General features: G+C 32.2%; 1 protein-coding gene across 1 annotated transcript in view; it reads right to left on the reverse strand.

Moving 5' to 3' along the window:
• Positions 1–11,845, reverse strand: part of LOC129954170 (cell death protein hid) — a 56,142-nt gene extending 44,297 nt beyond the window's left edge. The window contains exon 1 of the mRNA XM_056067901.1: positions 10,610–11,845. Within this exon, the coding sequence (XP_055923876.1) occupies positions 10,610–10,787 (178 nt within the window). The 5' untranslated portion in view covers positions 10,788–11,845. The remainder of the gene's footprint in view (positions 1–10,609) is intronic.
• Between the last annotated feature and the right edge of the window lie 8,367 nt (positions 11,846–20,212).

Consider the following 20,212-nt stretch of genomic DNA (forward strand, 5'->3'; position numbering starts at 1 on the left):
CTTTTTGAAAAAAAAATCCAACCAACGGTTTTTTTTTATCAAGATAACTGAACGAAAATATTTGTCACCTTAAAAATTTTAACATCTGGTAGAATTTTAACAAAATTAATTTGAAAGTTTTTTTTTGTACTCAAAGTTGGTAAAAATAGAATTTCGACTTAAATATTTTTTCAAAAATTTGAGATTATGGCTTCCAACTAATTTTAACTTTTAAAAAATATTGTTGTCAACATTCAGTAAAATTTTGAGCAAAATCGAATTGACAAATTTTTTTACAAAAATAAAAACCTAAAACAAAAAACAATGCTAAAACTTAAGAATTTACTTTCGACTCAAATAGCTTTTCAAAAATTAAAAATATTGTCTTTAAACTTTTTATTTCACAGAAAATATTGTTTTCGATATTCAATAGTTTTTTTTTCATAAAAATCCAACAGTTCGTTTTTTTCATAAACAAAATAAAATTTAGAAAAAATAGTGCGCAAATTTGGTAAAAATTGATGTTCGGTTCTTGATATCACTCAAATTAATTTTATTCATCCAATTTGTAAAAATTCAAGAAAAGCTACTAAAATTGGTAAACATTGATTTTCGACTAAAAATCTATTTAAAAATTTAGATTATCAAACTTAACTATTTCTTTCTATGAAAAACATTGTTGGTAATTTAAATTTTTTTAAGAATAATTCAACTGACAACTTTTTTAACCAAATACCAAAACCAACAAACTTTTAAGCAAGACAAATCGGCAGACGGTATTGGAAGTTATCAGTGTGGGTTGCATCCCAGACTTAATTTTTGAAAAAACGGACTGTTGGATTTATATAAAAAAAAACTACTGGATATCGAAAACAACATTTTTTGTGAAATAAAAAACTTGAAGACAATATTTTTAGTTTTTGAAAAGCTATTTGAGTCGAAAGTAAATTCTTAAAAAGTTTTAGTATTGTTTTTTTAGGTTTTCATTTTTGTAAACAAAATTGTCAATTTCACAGAATGTTAAAAACAATATTTCTTATACGACAAAATTAGTTGGAAGCCGTAATTTCAAATTTTTGAAAAGATGTTTGTGTCGAAAATTAATTTTTACCAACTTCTTTTAATTTTTTAGTTAATGTTTTTATTTTTTGTCAAAAAATTGTTAATTCGATTTTTTTCAAAATTTAACAAAATGTTGAAAACAATATTTCTTATAAAATAAAATAAGTTTGAAGCTAAAATCTCAAGTTTTTGAAAAGATATTTAAATCGAAAATCAATTTTTACCAACTTTTGTTAATTTTTTTTAGGTTTTTAGTTTTTTGTAAGATAACTGTCAAAACGTTTTTCTCAAAATTTTACATAATGTTGACGACAACATTTTTAAAAGAAAAAAGTAGTTTTAAGCCAGTATTTCAAAGTTGTAAAAAGATATTTGAGTCGAAATTCAGTTTTTACCAACTTTGAGTAATGTTTTTTTAATAAAAAAGATCTCCATTTGATTTAGGTATTTAGGGTTAACTAAAATGTTCACCTTTTTTTAAACTTCCATGGTAAAAAAAAAACCCACGCAATTTTCTTGGGAAATTTATTTGAAGTCGATATCTCTTCTGGTTCTTGAGCTATGACGACAAAAAAACGTCGTGAACGTACGGACATCTTTCTAAAAATCTTTTATTTCGACTCTAGGGACCTTGAAACATCGAGAAATGTCAAAATTTTCAATGCGACAAATTAATTATCTTATAATTATATTATATTATCTTATAACTTAAGTTGTCACCCTAGATATGTAAATGTAAGATTAAGATACACATTATGTTATTAAAACTGTGTCAACCTCGTTTAGAGAACATTTTAGATCATTTTTAAGCGTTTTTCAAAGACTCGTCCTTATGTTTACTCTGGATCCAGCTTTGGTCTCACCTACTGGTAATTTCAGCCCAAAAAACACCTTTCACTTAGAAAGGCCTTTGGTGCATGATTTTCAACCTTTTAGATCCAACAAACTCTATGAACGAAAGTTAAGTTCCAAAATCACACAAATTAAAACAATTTACGACATTTCTATCTCCTTTAAATCAAAAACTCCAGACAAAAATCACACAAAATTTACATATTTAATTTCCAAGCCTAAACTACTTAAGTTTTCAATTATCCTTATTAGTTTAAAAGAATCTTGTACCTGTAAATTTGATACGCCTTTAAAATTAAATTTATATCTTCCATATAAGACTTCAAGAGTCCACTAATCCCTATAGAAGATAAACTTCTTAGACTAAGAACTTCAAAGATGGACAAAATTAAAAAAAAAGAACAGATCTCAAATAAAAATGTCAACAAATGCCTAATAAATTATTAACCGCCATCCTAGATTTCCATTTACACCAAAATAAAAATATCTAAAAGAAAATAAAAATATCTTTGCAAATCGCATTTTATTACTCTGCACGGTGCCATATGAAGCTCGCTTAAACAAAATCCAGTTTTAGGTATTCATTTAAGTTGAAAGAAGATTGTTTTATTCTTCGAATAAAATGGTCATTCCCCTCAATACGACCGAGGATCGTAGACCGTCAACAACTACGATGACTTAAGGCTCTAAAATTGGCTCACATACAAAAAAGAACAGACATGAAAGTCTGCAATCATAATATAACGTGTTACACTAACTAATAGGACAATTAAAAGGCAATCTTTTTGTATATAGTTTTAATACAAAGCAAAGCAAGCCGCTGCCGTGCGTCGGTTGCTGGCTTCAACTGTCGTATCGGTCGTCGCCTCCACTGCACCGTCGACGACGATGACTTTATTGTCATATTCACATATGTCTTTCTGTTCCTAAGGTATCTTTATGTAAATGGTAAGGTGTAGCAAACTTGTCACCGTGAAAAACAAAAAAAAAACACATCGTGTCTGTCTGGCGAAAAGGACGTCTCTAGTCACCGACACGCACAGAAAAGACCTGCAAAGGTATATGCATATATTGTATATGGATGCAGTGTTTTTTGTTTTTGTAAAGATATAGATATTTTGTCGTCGTCGTCGTCATCGTGTCCTTTGTTTTGTGTAATGTTCTCATTTTCAAAAGCGAGTGTCCTCTCCATCAGCTTCAACTTTAGCAGGAGCAAAAGAAGCAGCAGTTATTCTGATGTTCAACTTAATTGAAAAGCATCTCATCTAAATTAGCACGATGAGATACTTTCATGCGATTGTGTTGTGTATCTTTTTCTTTAAGTGCAGTTCTTTGCACGTTCTATACTATCTTTTTTTTGTTTTTATGGTTTTTTGCCATTTTTAGATACATTTCCTTTTGCTTACCTATTTTTCGTCGTTGTCAGGGAGTCTCTACTGTCTCTGGGTATAATATGCATTGACACGAATTAAATGCCATATATCGCATCGCACATATTCAGAAATATGCAAAAGGATATAATCCTTAAAATGTTCAAAGCAGTCGGAGATACGACTTCCATACAGTAGGTAGGTTGACATACAGGATTTTCTCCTAGATGTAAAAGTATCTATACGAAAAACCATAGTGTGTGATTCATCATCGTCATCAGCTTCAAACTTCAAGCAGCAACATGGGACAGGATAAAGTGTCAGTATATCCGTTGGACAAGTGATGCACAAGATGTAAACATATCTATATCCGTCATACTCCAACTCCGCATGATGTGAGCTTCTTTCTAGATACGTATACATAAACGAGTCAAAATAAGCTTTTTGGCTTCCTCGTAGTGTACTCCCTCGTCTAGAGAAGTCGTTTTTTTCGTTTTGTTTAAATCTTCGCCGTGCCACTTAAAGGATGTAAACATTCACAGAGAAGAAGTGGAAAAATAAGTAAAAAAAAATAGAACTGCTAAGGCTTTTGGGATGATGAAAATAGGATAAAAGTATCTAACAAACGTTTCTATGGGAATTTCTATAGATACTCGTACTCATATGAAAATTTCTACATGTACCTATTTTGTGTTGAAAATCTGCATAGAAACAGCTGCTTTTTTGCTTTTCTGTATTCTAGGTTCTAGATTCTAGGCTTCGAGCTATTTTTTGTTTTTTATTTGACATTGCACATTCATAAGATAGAAAAGATAGATACTTTTTTTTATTATGCGAGCAAAAAAGAAAAATTTATGACGAAAGTGTTGTGTTAGGTATGTAAGAAAAATGTGTGTTTTGGTTGCCCTGTGGGAAAATTCTGAATACCAAATGAGATGTGTGGCGAAAATATGAAGATAGATAGAGAAAGAGAGCACGTGTCTTTGCATAGTTTTTTTTTTTCTTCGAACATATATATATTTTCTTTTGTTTTCCTCTTAAAGAAACATTTTTATATTTTATGTGGATAAAAAGATACATTTTTTTAAATCTGTTATTGCTATAGTGCATTTAGATATGTTTGTATCTAACGCAAAAGCGCAGATTCAAAACGAAGAAATGAGAGTGAATAATAACAACAACAACAACAGAAAAAAAGAAAATCCGATGAAAACATAAAAATCTAAGTATGACATGACATGTGCTCTAGCTCTAGAAAGCTTGACTATGCGATGCGCGATATGATGATGATGATGATGACGAGGATGATGTTGATGGTGTTGTGATTTTTGTTTTGATTCCATCTTTTTCAAGGTATTATGCAAAATACAAGTAGGTACGTACCTATCTTCATACTTCTGTTTTTTGTATCTTTTTTTTTTTAATTCTTAATCTTTTCTCTCGTTGCATGGTGATTAAAGTGAAAAAGTGTGTGCAGATACCTACTCTCACTGTTAGCCTGTTACCATGGAAAAAAGAAAACGATAGAAATGCAGTTTTTCTTTAACAGAGTTGTGCGATGATTCATTGGTTTGATAAAGTGGATTTAAGTACTTGTACCTATAGACTTTGGATTATCTTAATATAAGAACTATCACTCGATTTGCAGTGAGTTCTTCCAAGTTTAAGTTCTTACTAACTATAAAAAAAAGGTTCTTGTTTGCGTATAAGAGTATAATAAGAAAAGTCCGACGGAAAGTGGAATTGAGACAAGATGCATAAAATATATACATCCCTTAAGGGAAAAGGAACGAAAGTAGACAGATGGAAATGTACCTAAGTCCTTGAAAGTTTGTTTATACTCTTACATTATATTGATTTCAGTAATTTGAGTTCGAAAAACTGGTGAGAGTTTGCGTATAGACTTCATATAGATGAACTGTATAAAAATAGATGTCTAAAGTTCAAGAGATTTGTAAAAGATATATTTTTTTCACGCACATTTTTTGTTTTAACAAAATTTCTGTTGATTATTGATTTTAAAAAAAGGAATAGGTACAAAAAGATACAGAGTTTTGATAGATGGTTCGATAAAGAAGATAGGTTTTTTAACTGGAACTTTTATTCATAAGTTTGAAAAAATTGCGATTTAAAAACACATAACTGAAAATTCGAGAGATCATTTTGTTGGTGACCATATTTAGAAAACAAGTAAAGATATCGATTTAAAGTAAATTCAATTTTAAAGATATTAAAAAAAAAGATATGCAAAAACAATTTGAAGACCAATTGGCTTTTATATATATAAATAAAAATAGATTTTCGTCTTAAATATCTTGAACAAAGAAATAAAATAAGACTGGGATGCTACCCACACTGATAACTTCCAATCCCGTCTTTCGATTTGTTTTGCTTACAATTTTAACAAAATATTCCTAACAATATTTTGTGTGGGATAAATAATTTTAAGTCAATATCATTATCGTTGTTCTCTTAAAACTTTAGTTGAAAACCACTTCTTATCAGTTTATTGTTGCTTTTCTCGATTTTTAAAGGTCCGTAAATGTGGAAATCCCACAATCAAATTTCAAAATACTAATGATGGCGTGATTTAGGTCTTTTTGTGCTAATTAAGTGCTCTAATCCCGACTTGGTTCAAAAATCCTTTCACCCTCAAACGTGTGGTGTTCCGAACTTGACGTCAAGCTGGAAACACCACACCTTAGGTAAGGTTATAGTGGCTGTCCAAGATGGAAACGGATACACTAAGGCCAGTTTAATGGCTCATTGTGATACCACATGAATCTTGAAGCTTCCTCCTAAGCTCAATGGAACCATCTTGAGTCCCTTACGAAACGTGAGAGGCTGATTATACAGATATGATTTAAATCGTTTAGATCGTTAAAGAAGAATTCTCTTAGGTAATTCTTGCGTTTTCGAGCTAGAGCAGGGCATGTGCAGAGAAGATGAAGAACCGTTTCTTCCTCTTCCTCGTTCATACAGCTTCTGCAAAAGTCATTTGAGAATACGCCTAGTCTCGTGGCGTGCTTTCCTATTAGACAGTGTCCGGTTATGACACCTATTATAGAGCTTATATGCGATCTGCTTAGAAAGAGCAAGCACCTTGAACGTTTTAAATCCCGTGTTGGCCAGATGTTTTTTGTGACTTGGCACGTGGAGATGTTGTTCCACCTGGTGCCTGCCCTCTTCGCAGCGTCTTGCATTAGCAACAGTTTACAAGTAGCGATTGGTATGCCAGTACTTGCCAAACGTGGTAGGATGGGCTGTACTGTACCATTCCTGGCGAATTCAACTGCCTTACAGTTACCTGGAATGTCTCTATGGCCCGGCAGCCAGCAAAGGTGAATATTAAACTGTTGCGCCATCTCTATTAGAGATGATCGTTTGTAGAGACAGAGTTCAGAGATTTGATAGCGGCCTGGCTGTCGGAGAAAATACGGATATTAAACCTGATGATGAATTTAGGGCTGTTTTTGTGCTCCTAAATTAGTGAATCGTCAAAATAAAATAAGAGTAAATATAAATGTGTTAAGCCTGTGGAGTTCAGTTTTCTAGAAGTGAAGTCATCATAAACTGATTTATTCTTTGTAAAACACAAACCAGTGGGAATAAAAACTCGAAACTGGTATTTTTGTTTGCAAATTATCGTATCTTTAATGGAATGGCATTTTTTGTTGTATATTTTTAAAACGTCGGATACAGAGTTTCAAATTCAAAAATTGTTCAAATTTCGTCAGAGTAATGCAATAAAAAAATGTTTGAACTTATGAAATTAATTTTTAGGGGAAAGGGATTTTTGAACCAAACCGGGAAAAGAGCAATAAATTAGCACAAAAAGAGCCCTAAATCATGCCTTCCAGCTTTAAGGACTTGATTTTTAACTGAAAATTACAGATGGTTAAAGATGGAAAAAGAAATATTTGAAGGTTTTCGTGTTGCGTAAAAAAAAGTTGGTAGTTGAATTATTCTTAATTTTTTTAAAATTGTCAAAAATATTTTTCATATAAAGTTTTAGTTTTGTTGTTTTGTTGAGATTTTATTTTTTGTAAAAAAAACTGTCAATTTGATTTTTTTTTTAATTTTGTTGACTCTTGACAACAGTATTTGTTATAAGCTAAAATTAGTTTGAGGCCATAATCTCAAATTTTTGAAATGATATTTGAGTCGAAAATCAATTTTTACCAACTTTGAGTAATGAGTTCTATAGGTTTTTATTTTTTATAAAAAAAACTGTCCATTCGATTTTTCTCAAAATTTTACTGAATATTAGCAGTAATATGCTTTAAAAAATAAAAGCAGTTTACAGCCAACATCTCAAAGGTTTAAAGAGATATTTGGGTCGAAAATCAATTCGTTCTAACTTTTATTAATTTTTTCGTTTAGGTTTTTATTTTTTACAAAAAATACTGTAGATTAGATTTTTCTCAAAATTTTACTGAATGTTGACAGAAGTATTTTTCAAAATATAAAAGTAGTTGAAAGTCAATATCTCAAAGTTTTGTAAAGATATTTAAGTCGAAAATCGATTTTTACCAACTTTTATTAATTTTTTGTTTAGGTTTTTATTTTTTGTAAAAAAACTGTTGATTCGAGTTTTGTCAAAATTTTACTGAATGTTTACAACAAATTTTTTCAAAGACAAAAATAGTTTTGATTCAAAATCTCAAAATTAATATTTGAGTTGAAAATCAATTTTTACCAACTTTTGTTAAATTTTCTTTTAAGTTTTTATTTTTTGTAAGAAAGCTGTTGATTCGATTTTTCTCAACATTTTACCAGATGTTAAAAACGTTATTTTTCGTTGCACAAAATTGTTTTGGAGATAAATCATTTTGTATTCGTAGAATTTTCGAGGTGACAATTTTTTTCAGTTTTTTGATTTATAAAAAATACCATTCAATGGATTTTTCGAACAATATATTTGTTTAGTATCATGTTACAATATATAATATAAAATTTAATTCAAGTCTCTAGCGTTTTTGGTTCGTAAGATACTTAGGGTTGATAAAAATGTTCACCATTTTTTTAAACTGCTATGGTTAAAAAACACACGCAATTTTCTTTAGAGCCCTTTCTGCATCTTTCTGCATTATTACCTGTACATTAAAATCTATTTGAAGTCTCTTCTGGTTCTTGAGCTTACGTCGAAAAAAGCGTACGTACACACGCACTCACAGACATCTTTCTTAAAATCCTTTATTTCGACTCTAGGGACTTTGAAACGTTGAGAATTGTCAAAATTTTCAATTTGACAAATCGGACCCAAAACATGTTTTTTCTTATAACAAAAAGTGTAAGTTGCAATCCTTAAGCGATTAAATAATTAAAATTTTATATTAGCTGGCCAAGTCTTAGCTTTAAAATTCATGGAAAGGAACAAAACTATTGAAGGATATTTATTTTCAAATTGACTTAGAAATTGACTTAAACTAACTTTATTTCAAACATTTTTGAGTTAGAAAAACATTGTCTAGAATATAAGTAACAAGTGTGAAAACTATCAAATACGTATCTTCACCCAATAGTTTTCAAAGTTTGTGTTTAAAAACTTAAACGATTAATTTTGATCACAGAAAAAACAAGTTCAAGAAAGATTTTAAAAACGTAAACAGATTTTGCTCATAAATGTTTAAAATTTTTACTACTTTTATCAAGCAAAAGAAATCGAAAGATAAACTAAAATAGTATGTTTTTACATATATTAAGACTTTAAGCATGTTCTTTTTATCGAACTTAAATTTGTATCAAGGATTTAAGTTATCAATTTCACTCAATACTTTAGTCAACTGGCCAAAAACAAAATATGGTAAAGTTAAATTCTGTAAAAAGACCATGTATGCGGGTTAAAATAAACAATAACCGTTTTTAGAACTTTGAAACAAAAATGTTTTGTTGGAAATGACGAAAACAAATGCAACCATATTTATTTATTCTGCCATTTCACTCTAGAGCTTTAAACATTTGTCAAAGAAAACAATTTAAGAAGACTTTACAAAATAAGAAACTCTTTTTCTAAGTTACATGTTCATTTTGTAAATGTAACGAATTTGTTATTAAAAACCTTTGAAAACTCATTCTGAAATATTTTCGAAAGTTCTTTAAGTCGATATAAACCAAACCTGAACTCAAAAGTCTTCATGAGATACCTGTGCTATTTTAGAGAGATTCTGTTTTTTAAAATTTTAAGTATTCATCGATTTCGTTACTAAAAACTGTACCTTCCTGACTTTGATCATAAAAAATGACAATTATGAACTTTGTCTTTTGGTACAGGTCAATTTTTGATATTTGTCAGCTCATGATATATTTTTCTAAAGAATACCTAGAATATTTAATTCGGTGTGGGGGGGGGGGGGTAGTGATATTTCCAGACTTCGTTAACCAATTTCAAATAATATATGAAGATGTACCTGTACTCGCTTTAAATTAAGATCTAGTTTTTGAAATTAAGAGAACTTCTGAGCTGGATTCAAAGTTTAGAATAGAAAATGAATAAACTTTGACAATCAAAAATCATTTAAAAGACAAAACATTGTTTTAATTTTTCACTTGCTCAAAATCAGACAAGAAAAATCCTATTTATTGACAAATGAAAACCATCTACAGCTTTATAAGAACCCAAAAATTGGGTTTTGTCCTTCAGATTGAAAAATGGGTCCAATTCAGCGTGAATCCACTGAATAGGACGTGAATTTTAAATTCCTGAATTTTCCTATTCAAATGTTTGACAAAAAACTGCTTCTGACATTAAAATCAAAAAACGGCACACTTTTCCCATAAATTTACAAAAAGTTAAGCTAAAACTATTTTGTAAGAAATAAATAAAGAATTTTATTCCAATTTGCATTTCTGCTTCAATGAAAAACAAAAATGGAATGAAATTCCTTAAAACACCAGTGTTTTCCAATTTTGTTTAAAGAAAAACAACAAAAAAAACAAATGTTTTTAAATTTCAGAATTTTTCAAAAATTAATTGAAATAATGAACACACAAGAAAAAAATTTGTAAAATCTGAAGCTGATTCAATTTCGCTTCTATTTTCATATTCAAGAGAGATATGTAGATTGTTTACTAATAATCCTTTCAATAATTTAGTTTTGAAAATGAACACAACACATAATGCCTAAATCTATTTTTCAAAACGTCGCACATCCAAATAATATTTAAGATGCATTTTCAATATACTGATGCGGGAAGGTACCTATACCAACCTAAACTAAGCCCAAGCCTGCTTTGTTTTTATTTTTTACAATTCAAAAAATTGTTTTTTTTTCTCAAAATCAAAAGTAAACAAAAGAATTTTGTTTTTTTTTAGGGAAGAATCCAAAAAGTTTCAGGAAACTCACCATTTATTGAGCACCTGTATAAAGCTTCACAAAATGCCATAACCAAGTGTTCTCCATTTACAGGACTCTGCAAAGGAGTCTGAGTTGCTGATGATGTGGTATTTGGCGATTGGCTTGATGATGAACTTGTTCCATCATTGCCATCGTCATGTTCTGGCACATAAAATGGCACAGCCATTTTTTCTTATTTTATTTAAAAATAAAAATCTTTTAGCACAAAAATAAAAATATCTTTTGGCAAATTTTCACTTGAAAAACTTTTTATCACTTCACTTTTAAAACAACAAAAAATGAAAACGGAAAATCCTTCAAAAAAAAAAAAACAAATCAAATTCTATTTGTTTTATAAAAGTTCAGTCTTTTCTTAATTTACAATTTTTGTTTAATAGGACAATTGCACTAATTTGAATATTCCTGTTATAAGATATACTATTTTTGTATGGCAGGATATTTTTGTTTGTTTGTTTATCTTACTCTTTGAGGGTAATTTATTTGAATTTCTGGGTCTCTGGGTGCACGTATTAGCCAAAAACCTTTAAGATTTAATGCCATTTCAGTGTAACCGGTCACTGGTTTAGTTTGCATTAAGTTTTTGATAGTCAAAACTTAATTTATTTTTTAGTTCATTTACACTTGATTTCAATTGAAGTTTGAAATATTTTAATTTATTTATTTATTAAATTCAAAAGCAACAAGCCGTTTGAAATCGGGAAAACAGCGTTGTTTTTTTTTTGTTGTTTAAGACGTTTTGTAGCTTGTTGCTGTCTTAATAGATAGAAAAACACTCAAAACAATTGTATCTCAAAAGATTTTTTTTTTTTTAAATGAAATCCTTAAATTCTTTTTTATTTCTTATTCAGGACAAAAATGCACTTCCCGTTGGAATTTTAATATTGCAATAAAAAGTTTAGATGCCTGTACACTTGCAACAGACTTTCGTGCAGCAGTTGCGCATCTCACCTTAAAATTTCAAAATGAACACCCCGTGATTTGGTTCACTTTTGTTTTTGTTTTTAATCCTTCGACTAAACAAGAAGAAAACTCAGTGATTCCTTAATTGTTTTTTTTTTATTATTTATTTATTTTTTTAACAAAACTTTATTTTTTATTGTTGGAAAAAATCAAAATAAAACAAAATTAAAATCTTATATAGAAAAATCGTTAAAGTTACGAAAAACTATAAGCACTCAACATTACACACGTCTTATTCGCTTCGCTGTTCGTAATCAACTGCTCCTGCTCATATAAAATATATGAAAACAATTTATTTCTCTTTCCGCATCCGCAAAACGTTTTTATTCTTTCTTCTTTAATTTCTATATATATTTTGTATTTTTGTTGTAATTTCTCGGCTCTCTGGCTCTGTAAAAATGCATAATTCTCCTATAGGCACCAAAACCAAACCAATTCCATAACAAAACAAAATGAAAAAGAACTTTAAATAAAAATAAAAATTGAAAAATAAAATCTAAAAGATACAAAGATAAAAAGATACACAACAAAGTCAAGCAACTTTAAAAAGATTTTGTTTTGCTGAGAGTTAGAGAGCTGCTGGTGCAACAGAAACAGAACAGGAACGATCAGAACAAAACAAAACAAGACTTGCATTGTTGTTTATCGTTCATTCCTTTATGGTATGTGTTCCTGTAAATAAAAACAAAAAATAACTCACCTTTTCTTATTTGTTACAAGTGGGATGGTGTTGGTGGCAGCTTACGAAGAGAATCTCACGAATGAGAAATATAATTTGTATGGGGAAGGGGGACAGACTGAGAATAAGAATAAGAAGTTAAATATAATAAGAAGGAACAATAAATATTGTTGAAGTGTGTTATTCTTTTGGTTTATCTCTCTTTTCTTTTGGCTTGTTTCTTTCTCTACATAAAACCTACCTATATAATAGCAAGTTGATTGATTCCCCTTCCTAGTGGAATGCACAACATAACATATTTCTCTTAAGTTTGCAGGTTGTTTGGTTTTTGAATTATCCACACGCACACCAGTCACCACATACACTTGTTAAAACGAAGAGATGTAGGTGTAAAAGAGCAAAAACAGGATTGGAAAATGGGAAGATAGTTCCATGGAGCGAAGAAATAAAAGATTTCTCTTAGATGGTTGGTGTTGATATTTTTAAGAAAAGTGCTATTCTAAAGTAAGTGTTGCCATTGAATGAGCTTTACAAATTGACTTATTGAAAAGCCAGAAATGCATCAAAATTATCCCGATTTTCATTGAGAAATCATCTTTTAGTGATGAGGCCAAAATTCAGATCGGGCTCAAAAAATCCATGAATGATTGTTGAAAAGCCTCATCATCATCAACGTGTCCTTGTTTTTGCATTTTGAAAGTTGGCGGTGTGACTTTACGCAATCAAAAAACATGCTGTTGCAAATGGTAAGAAGCATCTTTTAACAATTTCGTGTTATTTTTCGAAAAGGTGATACAAAATCGTAGTGTAGTACCCGTGGCATGATGGTTAGTCCGTTGGACTGTTATGCTAACGGTCTTGGGTTCGATCCCTGCCTGTGCCGTGTAAAGTTTTTTCACGGGTACCGCTTCTTGCGAGGAATTGACAAATTCTCCAAGAGTAATTCTTGTCATGAAAAGCGCTTTCTCAAATTTGCCATTCGGATTCGACTTAAAGCTCTAGGTCCCCTCCATCACTGACAACATTACTCGCACACAGGAATGGTTGAGAGTTGTTAGTCACTAGGCCCTAGTTCTTAAACGAACTGTTGCGTCACCCAATTTATTTTAATTGTATTTATTTGATTCAAATCGGTTACAGAAGTTTTCTGATGGCAGACTTTTTAGACCTTTTTGTTTGAGTTTAATTGAGATATTGCGCAAGTGCTACACAATCAATTTAAAACTTTGTAAATTGAAACCGTAAAGATATTGGCGACATAGAGACGCAAATGTGCTAATTGGGAATGGACATTATTTGGAAATGATGTGGTACCTATTGCAAACGTAAAAGCCATTTTTCTGACAAAGTTATTCACATGTTATTCGCATAAGTGATTTTAATATGAAACCTCTCGTTAAAAATTCAACCCTTTAAATTAGCATTTCTAATGATACCAAATGTTTTAACTTGTTGTTTTACTTATTTCAAAACATTGGTCTTTCATAAGTTATAAAGTAAAATAACACTTTGGCATTCGTTGGGAATAAGGTTGCAGGAGGGAAGGGCGAATAACTTTACACTGGATTTGGATCCTTACCTTGAAAACTTCTTCTGTAGCCCAAAATCAAAAAGGAAAAATCATGGTAGGACACATTCTAATTCTTGTCATGAAAAGTGATTTCTAAACCTATCTAATCTAATTTTTTTATATTTATTTAAGAATACAAGAGACCCACAATTTTATGACAGGCCAAATTTCAAGGCAAACTCATTCGAGTCAACTAAGTTAATGGTCCCATACGGACACTCTAAGTTAAACTATAACACTTAATACTAATGCCTTTCGACCCTAAGATCTATTTTACTTCAATTTATATTTTATTTATTTTTGTATTTATTAGAAAATTATAAAAAAATACTTATATCAATTTCTTTTTTTATTTTTACTTAAAAACTACATAGAATTAGGTCCTGTTTTTGTTTTTCATATTTTCTTGTCTTTTTTTATCTTTTTTTTTTATTTTATATTCCATGTTTTTTTAAAAATTTTTTTTTTGTATTTCTGTTTTTTTTTTATTTTTTGTATTTTTATGTAAGCCAAGGCTTAAAACCCCACCCCAACTACCCAATATCAAGTGCCGATTGAAGCCAACAAAACTGGTTCTCCTGCTTCACCCTATCAGTTCGGTCCGTTCGGACACAGCCCTACTGAACCGAAGGAGCTTTACTCCGCCTTGTGCCATGATGTCCCGATTGTACAGGAGGCCTATCCACGATTCTTCGTCTGACGTGGTTGATTAACGGAACTGCCAATCTATCCTGTATCAGATCGCATTTGCCTAAAAACAGGAATGCCTCTCTTGAAAATACTCGTCGTTCGGATAGAACGCCCCGAAAATTAAATTGTTGGTCGAAGATGTGACCTCGAACGAGTTTTATCACGAAATTGTCAATTCTGTTGATTCGAGCCCCGTTGTATAGGATCTCGTTCGGTACAGCGTCGTAAACACTGCCGCTGGTAGACCCAAAACTTCTCCATCTGGGAAGGGGCAACGTTGAACCACACAGGACAACCATAAACGATCATTGGCCGTTAGAGGGCCATGTAGCAAATTACCTTACCTCTGTGTCAAGCCAACTTCTGTAAAACAGCCGTTTCGTTGGAGCGAAAGCTCCTCTGGCCCTGGTCAGAGCAGCATTTATATGTCTGTCGAAATATAAATACTGATCTAACCAGATACCGAGGTACTTCACTACACTTTTTCTCGCTAATGGCTGCCCGTGAAGATCAATGATGACCGTCTTGCGCAAATTCTTGCACGTATCCCTCGTGGCCCCAGCCAACGGAGTCCGGAACAGAATTGTCTCCGACTTCTGGACACTTATTTTCAGTTTCCAGTCGTCGCAATATCGCTGAATCTTGTCGAAATCACGCTGCAAGAGAATTCTAATAATTAGATCGTCGGCGTACGCAATTGCCTTTGTAAGACTACCTATCAGATCGCTGGTGTAAATGCTCAAGAGAATCGGCGAATTCACCGCTCCTTTTGAAGACCATTTTTTATTGAGAATGTTGTGGTAGAAGTTACATTGTCACTTTTGACAACAAACTTTCTACCATTAAGCATACCATAAAGAATATACAACAATGGCTTGCTTATGCCAAGTCTGCTAAGTTTTAGGTAAAAACGCTCTAACCATACGGTGTCAAATTGCTTTTCCAAATCAACCAGAACAGCACCTGTGCATTGTTGTTTTGATTTATTCCATTGGATATCAGAAACGAGTTTAGACGCAGCATGAATTGTGTCATGACCCGCCTTGAAGCCGAACTGTGTATCCGGAATTATTTTGTTGTCCGCAGCCCACTTAGTCAGAGCCCTATTCTGAAGAGGATGAACCACAGCGGTCTTATAATGCACTGGATAATATGCATTATTCAGTGCATTGTTGAAGAGTGTGGTGTACATGTATGTCAATTGCTTCCATCGGTAAATGTCTTAGTATAACGTTGGATATACCATCGACACCTGCTGACTTTTTATTTTTTATTGAATTGAAGATGAGCTGGAGCTCAACCTTCGACACTAACAAGGGACTTGGTCCCGTTTGCTCGGCGATTATGGCATTTGCCAAGGAATCGTCATTGAACCTCATGAAACCGGGGTTCTCAGATCACCATTGTGTCATATCATTTCGAAGGTAAAAGTGATTGGTAGGGCTTTTTTTTCCAGGTCGTGGTTGGGGCGAATGCTAACATTCACCTTGTACACTTGCTGGAAAGCAGCTCCCACCGACTCCACTTTTTCCTTCGGAGCTTCAATTATATAAAAGTCATCGTCAAAGATGGCTTCTTCTGGATCTATTTGCGCTTCCCTGAATACGTCTCTGTTTTCTTCAATTCTTTGGAGTTTCAGACTCGTCGTTCTTTTTCCTGAATATCCTGTTGATTTTAGGGAACATACTAGGGTCACTTGAATTAACTGACCGGATCTCGCGATCCCAGTACTTGTTAATTGATAACCTGTAGTTCTCTTTAATCAACAGATTGACATTTTTTATTGACGACTTCAGTGTCCTAACGTCCAAATCGTGTGGGTCTGTAAGTCGTCTGTACAAGTTTTTGAGTCTTGTCAGTAAGCCACTCTTGTGCCTACGTAGGGAATTGGTGAAACGAGGCCAACGCATCTTACTGTAATTGTAAGAATGTGTTGCAACGTATTCCTCCAACTCCACGTGTTCGTTCGGAATCTGCATTACAGCAGCCAGTCCGCAGTGATCACTGTCTGTCAGCAGTTTCGAGGGTGATTACCCACTTTGTCTGTTACTGTCAGTCTGGTGTCGTACAGCAAAACATCCAGAAAGGAGCAGCATCTTGGATACGATGGCTTTTCAGTAGCCAGCAGGTTTGCGTTTACCATAACATCTTGTCTTGACGCTTATTTTCCCGTATAAATCGAGATTTCCTATAATCCGAGCTACATAGAGTAATTGCGAATTATATATGAACACTTTTATGCTGGTTCGATTCTAAATCATGTTTATTAATCAAATAGGTCAACATCATCATTTTCTTAAGGTCTGTTTTGACAAAAATGGTAATTATCCGTGTTTTGTTGGAAAATCTTTCTATAGAGGATTTTACTCGAATAACAAAAACAATATTCATAGTATGGATAATAACGATACAAATTAGAGTAGAATTTTACTACGGATAGGCTTTTGACATTTATACGAGCCTCGAGTGGATCTTATGTGATTTCGTTCTCAAATGTTGGTACGATTGATATTGCATTTGTATCTCGATGGCTGTGTTTGTTGAGTAGTACTGCATTTGGAATCATGTGCTTTCCAATGGCGATAAACTAAATCTGTTACTGTTAATATTATTTTGTTTAAATTAAAACTGCACTAAGAGAAAACAATAAAAAGATAATATGGTTTTACTATGTTTCCACCAAAGTTTTATCTCATTTTAGATTAAATACATCTTTTTGGTGTTTTAACCGAACAAGAAGATTTAAAAATGATTAAGTTTGACAGCACTTTTTAAAATTCAAATGGTGTTTCGCTGTTTCTTATGAAGTGCATGTGAGATAGTTTGATTCGTGTTAAACAACGAAGAACTTAATAGTTCAGCACCATATAAGAATATGCTACCTACTTCATGTACAATTTTTTTTTATTTGATTAAAACAAAACTTTTTTTTGTACACAAACATGCAAATAAACAGACCATATAATGCATCATCGTAAAAACAACTCCTCCACACAGGTTTTTCTTCACAAATTTTGACTCGACTCCAATCCCCGACCGGAATCGAGTCGAATCAAGCTAATTTCAATTCGATTCAAGTACCTATATAAAGAATTGAGGCAATCTTCAAGCTCGCTTCAATACACCATGTTAATGCAGTAGTCTACGAACAAACCCCGTCCTTGCAGCAATTGTTAAATGAACTTTTTTTATAGAATCATAATTTCCATATGTTTTCTTAACATTTCATCTTGAAAATTGTCCATTCTATTAGTTTTAGTTAGTTTTTTTGTTAAGTTAATTTTAACTTTTCATTTTCACAAAACTTTCTTATATTTGTGTGTTTTTTTCTTATTATTGTGACAGATATTCTTTCAGTTGTACCAATTTTTAAATACAAAAATCTGGATACTGCGGGTCGTTTTGTTGGCAATTTTTCACTGTACCATATATGGAATACCAAAAAAACGCACTTATTGCAATATTTTTCAACTTCTTCGCTACACATGTTTTTTGTTGAGCAAACATTCCTTATTGACTGTCAATAATCAACTTCAAAAATACATGTCCCCATTTTTGATCTAAGCTAAAACTTAAAATATAAATAAATTATCAATAAATTTAAAATGTTAAGATACCTAGGGACATAAATAATTTGCTACTAATGCAAACTTTTCAAAAGTACTAGGTACCTATTTTCACTTAAAGTATTTTGCATGTCGGACATATGTATTTAGTATAGAAACAGCGAAAGAGACTCTTGATTTTGTTCTGCGCACAAACTTCAACTCTTTAATTTCCATACAACAAAAACAAACAATGACTATTATCCCCCAGCCCCAACCCAACAAGTACGCTATGTAAATGACTGTTTTGCTTCTGGTGCTCCCCAAGTTCTCTTTAAGTAGAGAAGAAAATTGTACAGAAAACACAAAACAAGTATGATTCCAAGGAAAATCCGGAAAAACTCGAAATAATCTAGGTACAGTAAAATACATAGAAAAAAGAATCTAGTAAATAAAAAGAATTTAAAGATTTTTGTATTTATAAATAACGCGCGCGCGAATGATAACATAACAGAGAAGAAAAAACCGATCAAAACAAAAAGTACAAAAACAAGAAATTCGTATTCGTTTCATTTTGTTTTTGTTTTCGTAGGCACATCGCATCGCATCGACATCACATAAAATTCGAGTTGAGAGAATTGAACGAGTAAGTGGAAGTGTGCGATGATGGTCGGTGATGGTGAACGGTGGAGTGGATTGGTGATGGAGTACTATGGATGGAGTGTAGTACTGGACTATGCCAAAAACCAGTTGAGGGGAAACACCACCACCGCACCACCTTCACTCATTCTACTGCTGCACTTCGATGGTCAGAAGAGCTCCTACGATATACAAAACAAAAAAGAAGGAAAACAACAACAAACACGATGATGACGACCGACGACGACGACGGAACGGACAAAACAACAGCCAGATACTATACTAGCGCTGCTGTGGTCGATAGCGGTGGTGAAGAGAAGGATTACTGCGACTAGCCCACAAAATGATTGACTGTACTTTACCTATTTTAGCTTGTTGCTGTTTGTTGTTGTTCTTCTTCTTGTTGTTGTTGCTGTACAGTTGGCTAGCTTCGGATTTTCTGTTGTTGTACGATACTTGCAGTTATACGGTTTGGGGGTTGTAAAGTGAGCGGTGGTGGTGTACTCGTATCCATCTTCTGTTTTACTGAGCTGCTGAATACAACTACAAACGAGTGGGTGGTGGTTTGGTGGAGGTTGAGGTGGAGAATAGAATGAGGATGGATGGAGAGACCATAACGCGCGCGATGCGTGAGTTGAACACACAATTTAGATTTTTAGCCTCTGGTTTTTATTTTTCGCCAAGTTCTTTTTCTCGCTAAGTGGACGAAATTATGTGCCACGTATACAATACATATGCAATGATGAGTTCTCTTCGCTTGCTAATATATATACATACAGCTGTGGACAACTAATTAGAAACACAAATTGAATTCACTTTTAAAGCAGTATCTGTATTATTTTTTTTTTAATATTCTTTTTTCAAAATATATTTTTTAAACTTAAAACAATGTTTCCCAAACATAACATTTACAGTCAGCCTCAAAAGTAAGTACACTGGGTCAATCATAAAGAAGATTACTAAAAAAAAACAGTTAGGTATATTTTTCTCATATTTATAAAAATGTACCTATACAACTCTCTTGCAAATCATGTGTGTAATTATTTACCACAAAAAAAAACCTCAAACCTTGCGGTAAAATTTGAGTGGGGCAAATATTTACATCACAAAAGTAAGTACACAGTCATCACATGAACTGAAATCCAAAAAGGATAAATATTTATCGCCCAAAGTGCGCTTCTTTTTTGTTTAAATAGTTTTTTTTTTAATTTAATTTATGTAATTTTGTGTGTATTTTTCCTTAATTTTTTCCTTTTAAATAGAATTTTTGCAATATGGCACCTCGGGGAAAACAACTTTCCAAAGATAGAGATTGGCAAAATTATTGATAAGAGCCCCTTTACCATCCAAAAAATTATAACAAAATATAAAACAACAGGAAGTACAGAAAACAAGGCTCGTAGAGGACGTCCAAGAAATTTCACAACAAAAGATAGTCGGCAGATCATCCGAAAAATAAATAAAGATCCAAAACTAAGGGTACCTGCAATCCAGAAGCAGACGGCCCA

Source organism: Eupeodes corollae, chromosome 1 (assembly GCF_945859685.1).
Source record: "Eupeodes corollae chromosome 1, idEupCoro1.1, whole genome shotgun sequence".
NCBI lineage: Eukaryota > Metazoa > Arthropoda > Insecta > Diptera > Syrphidae > Eupeodes > Eupeodes corollae.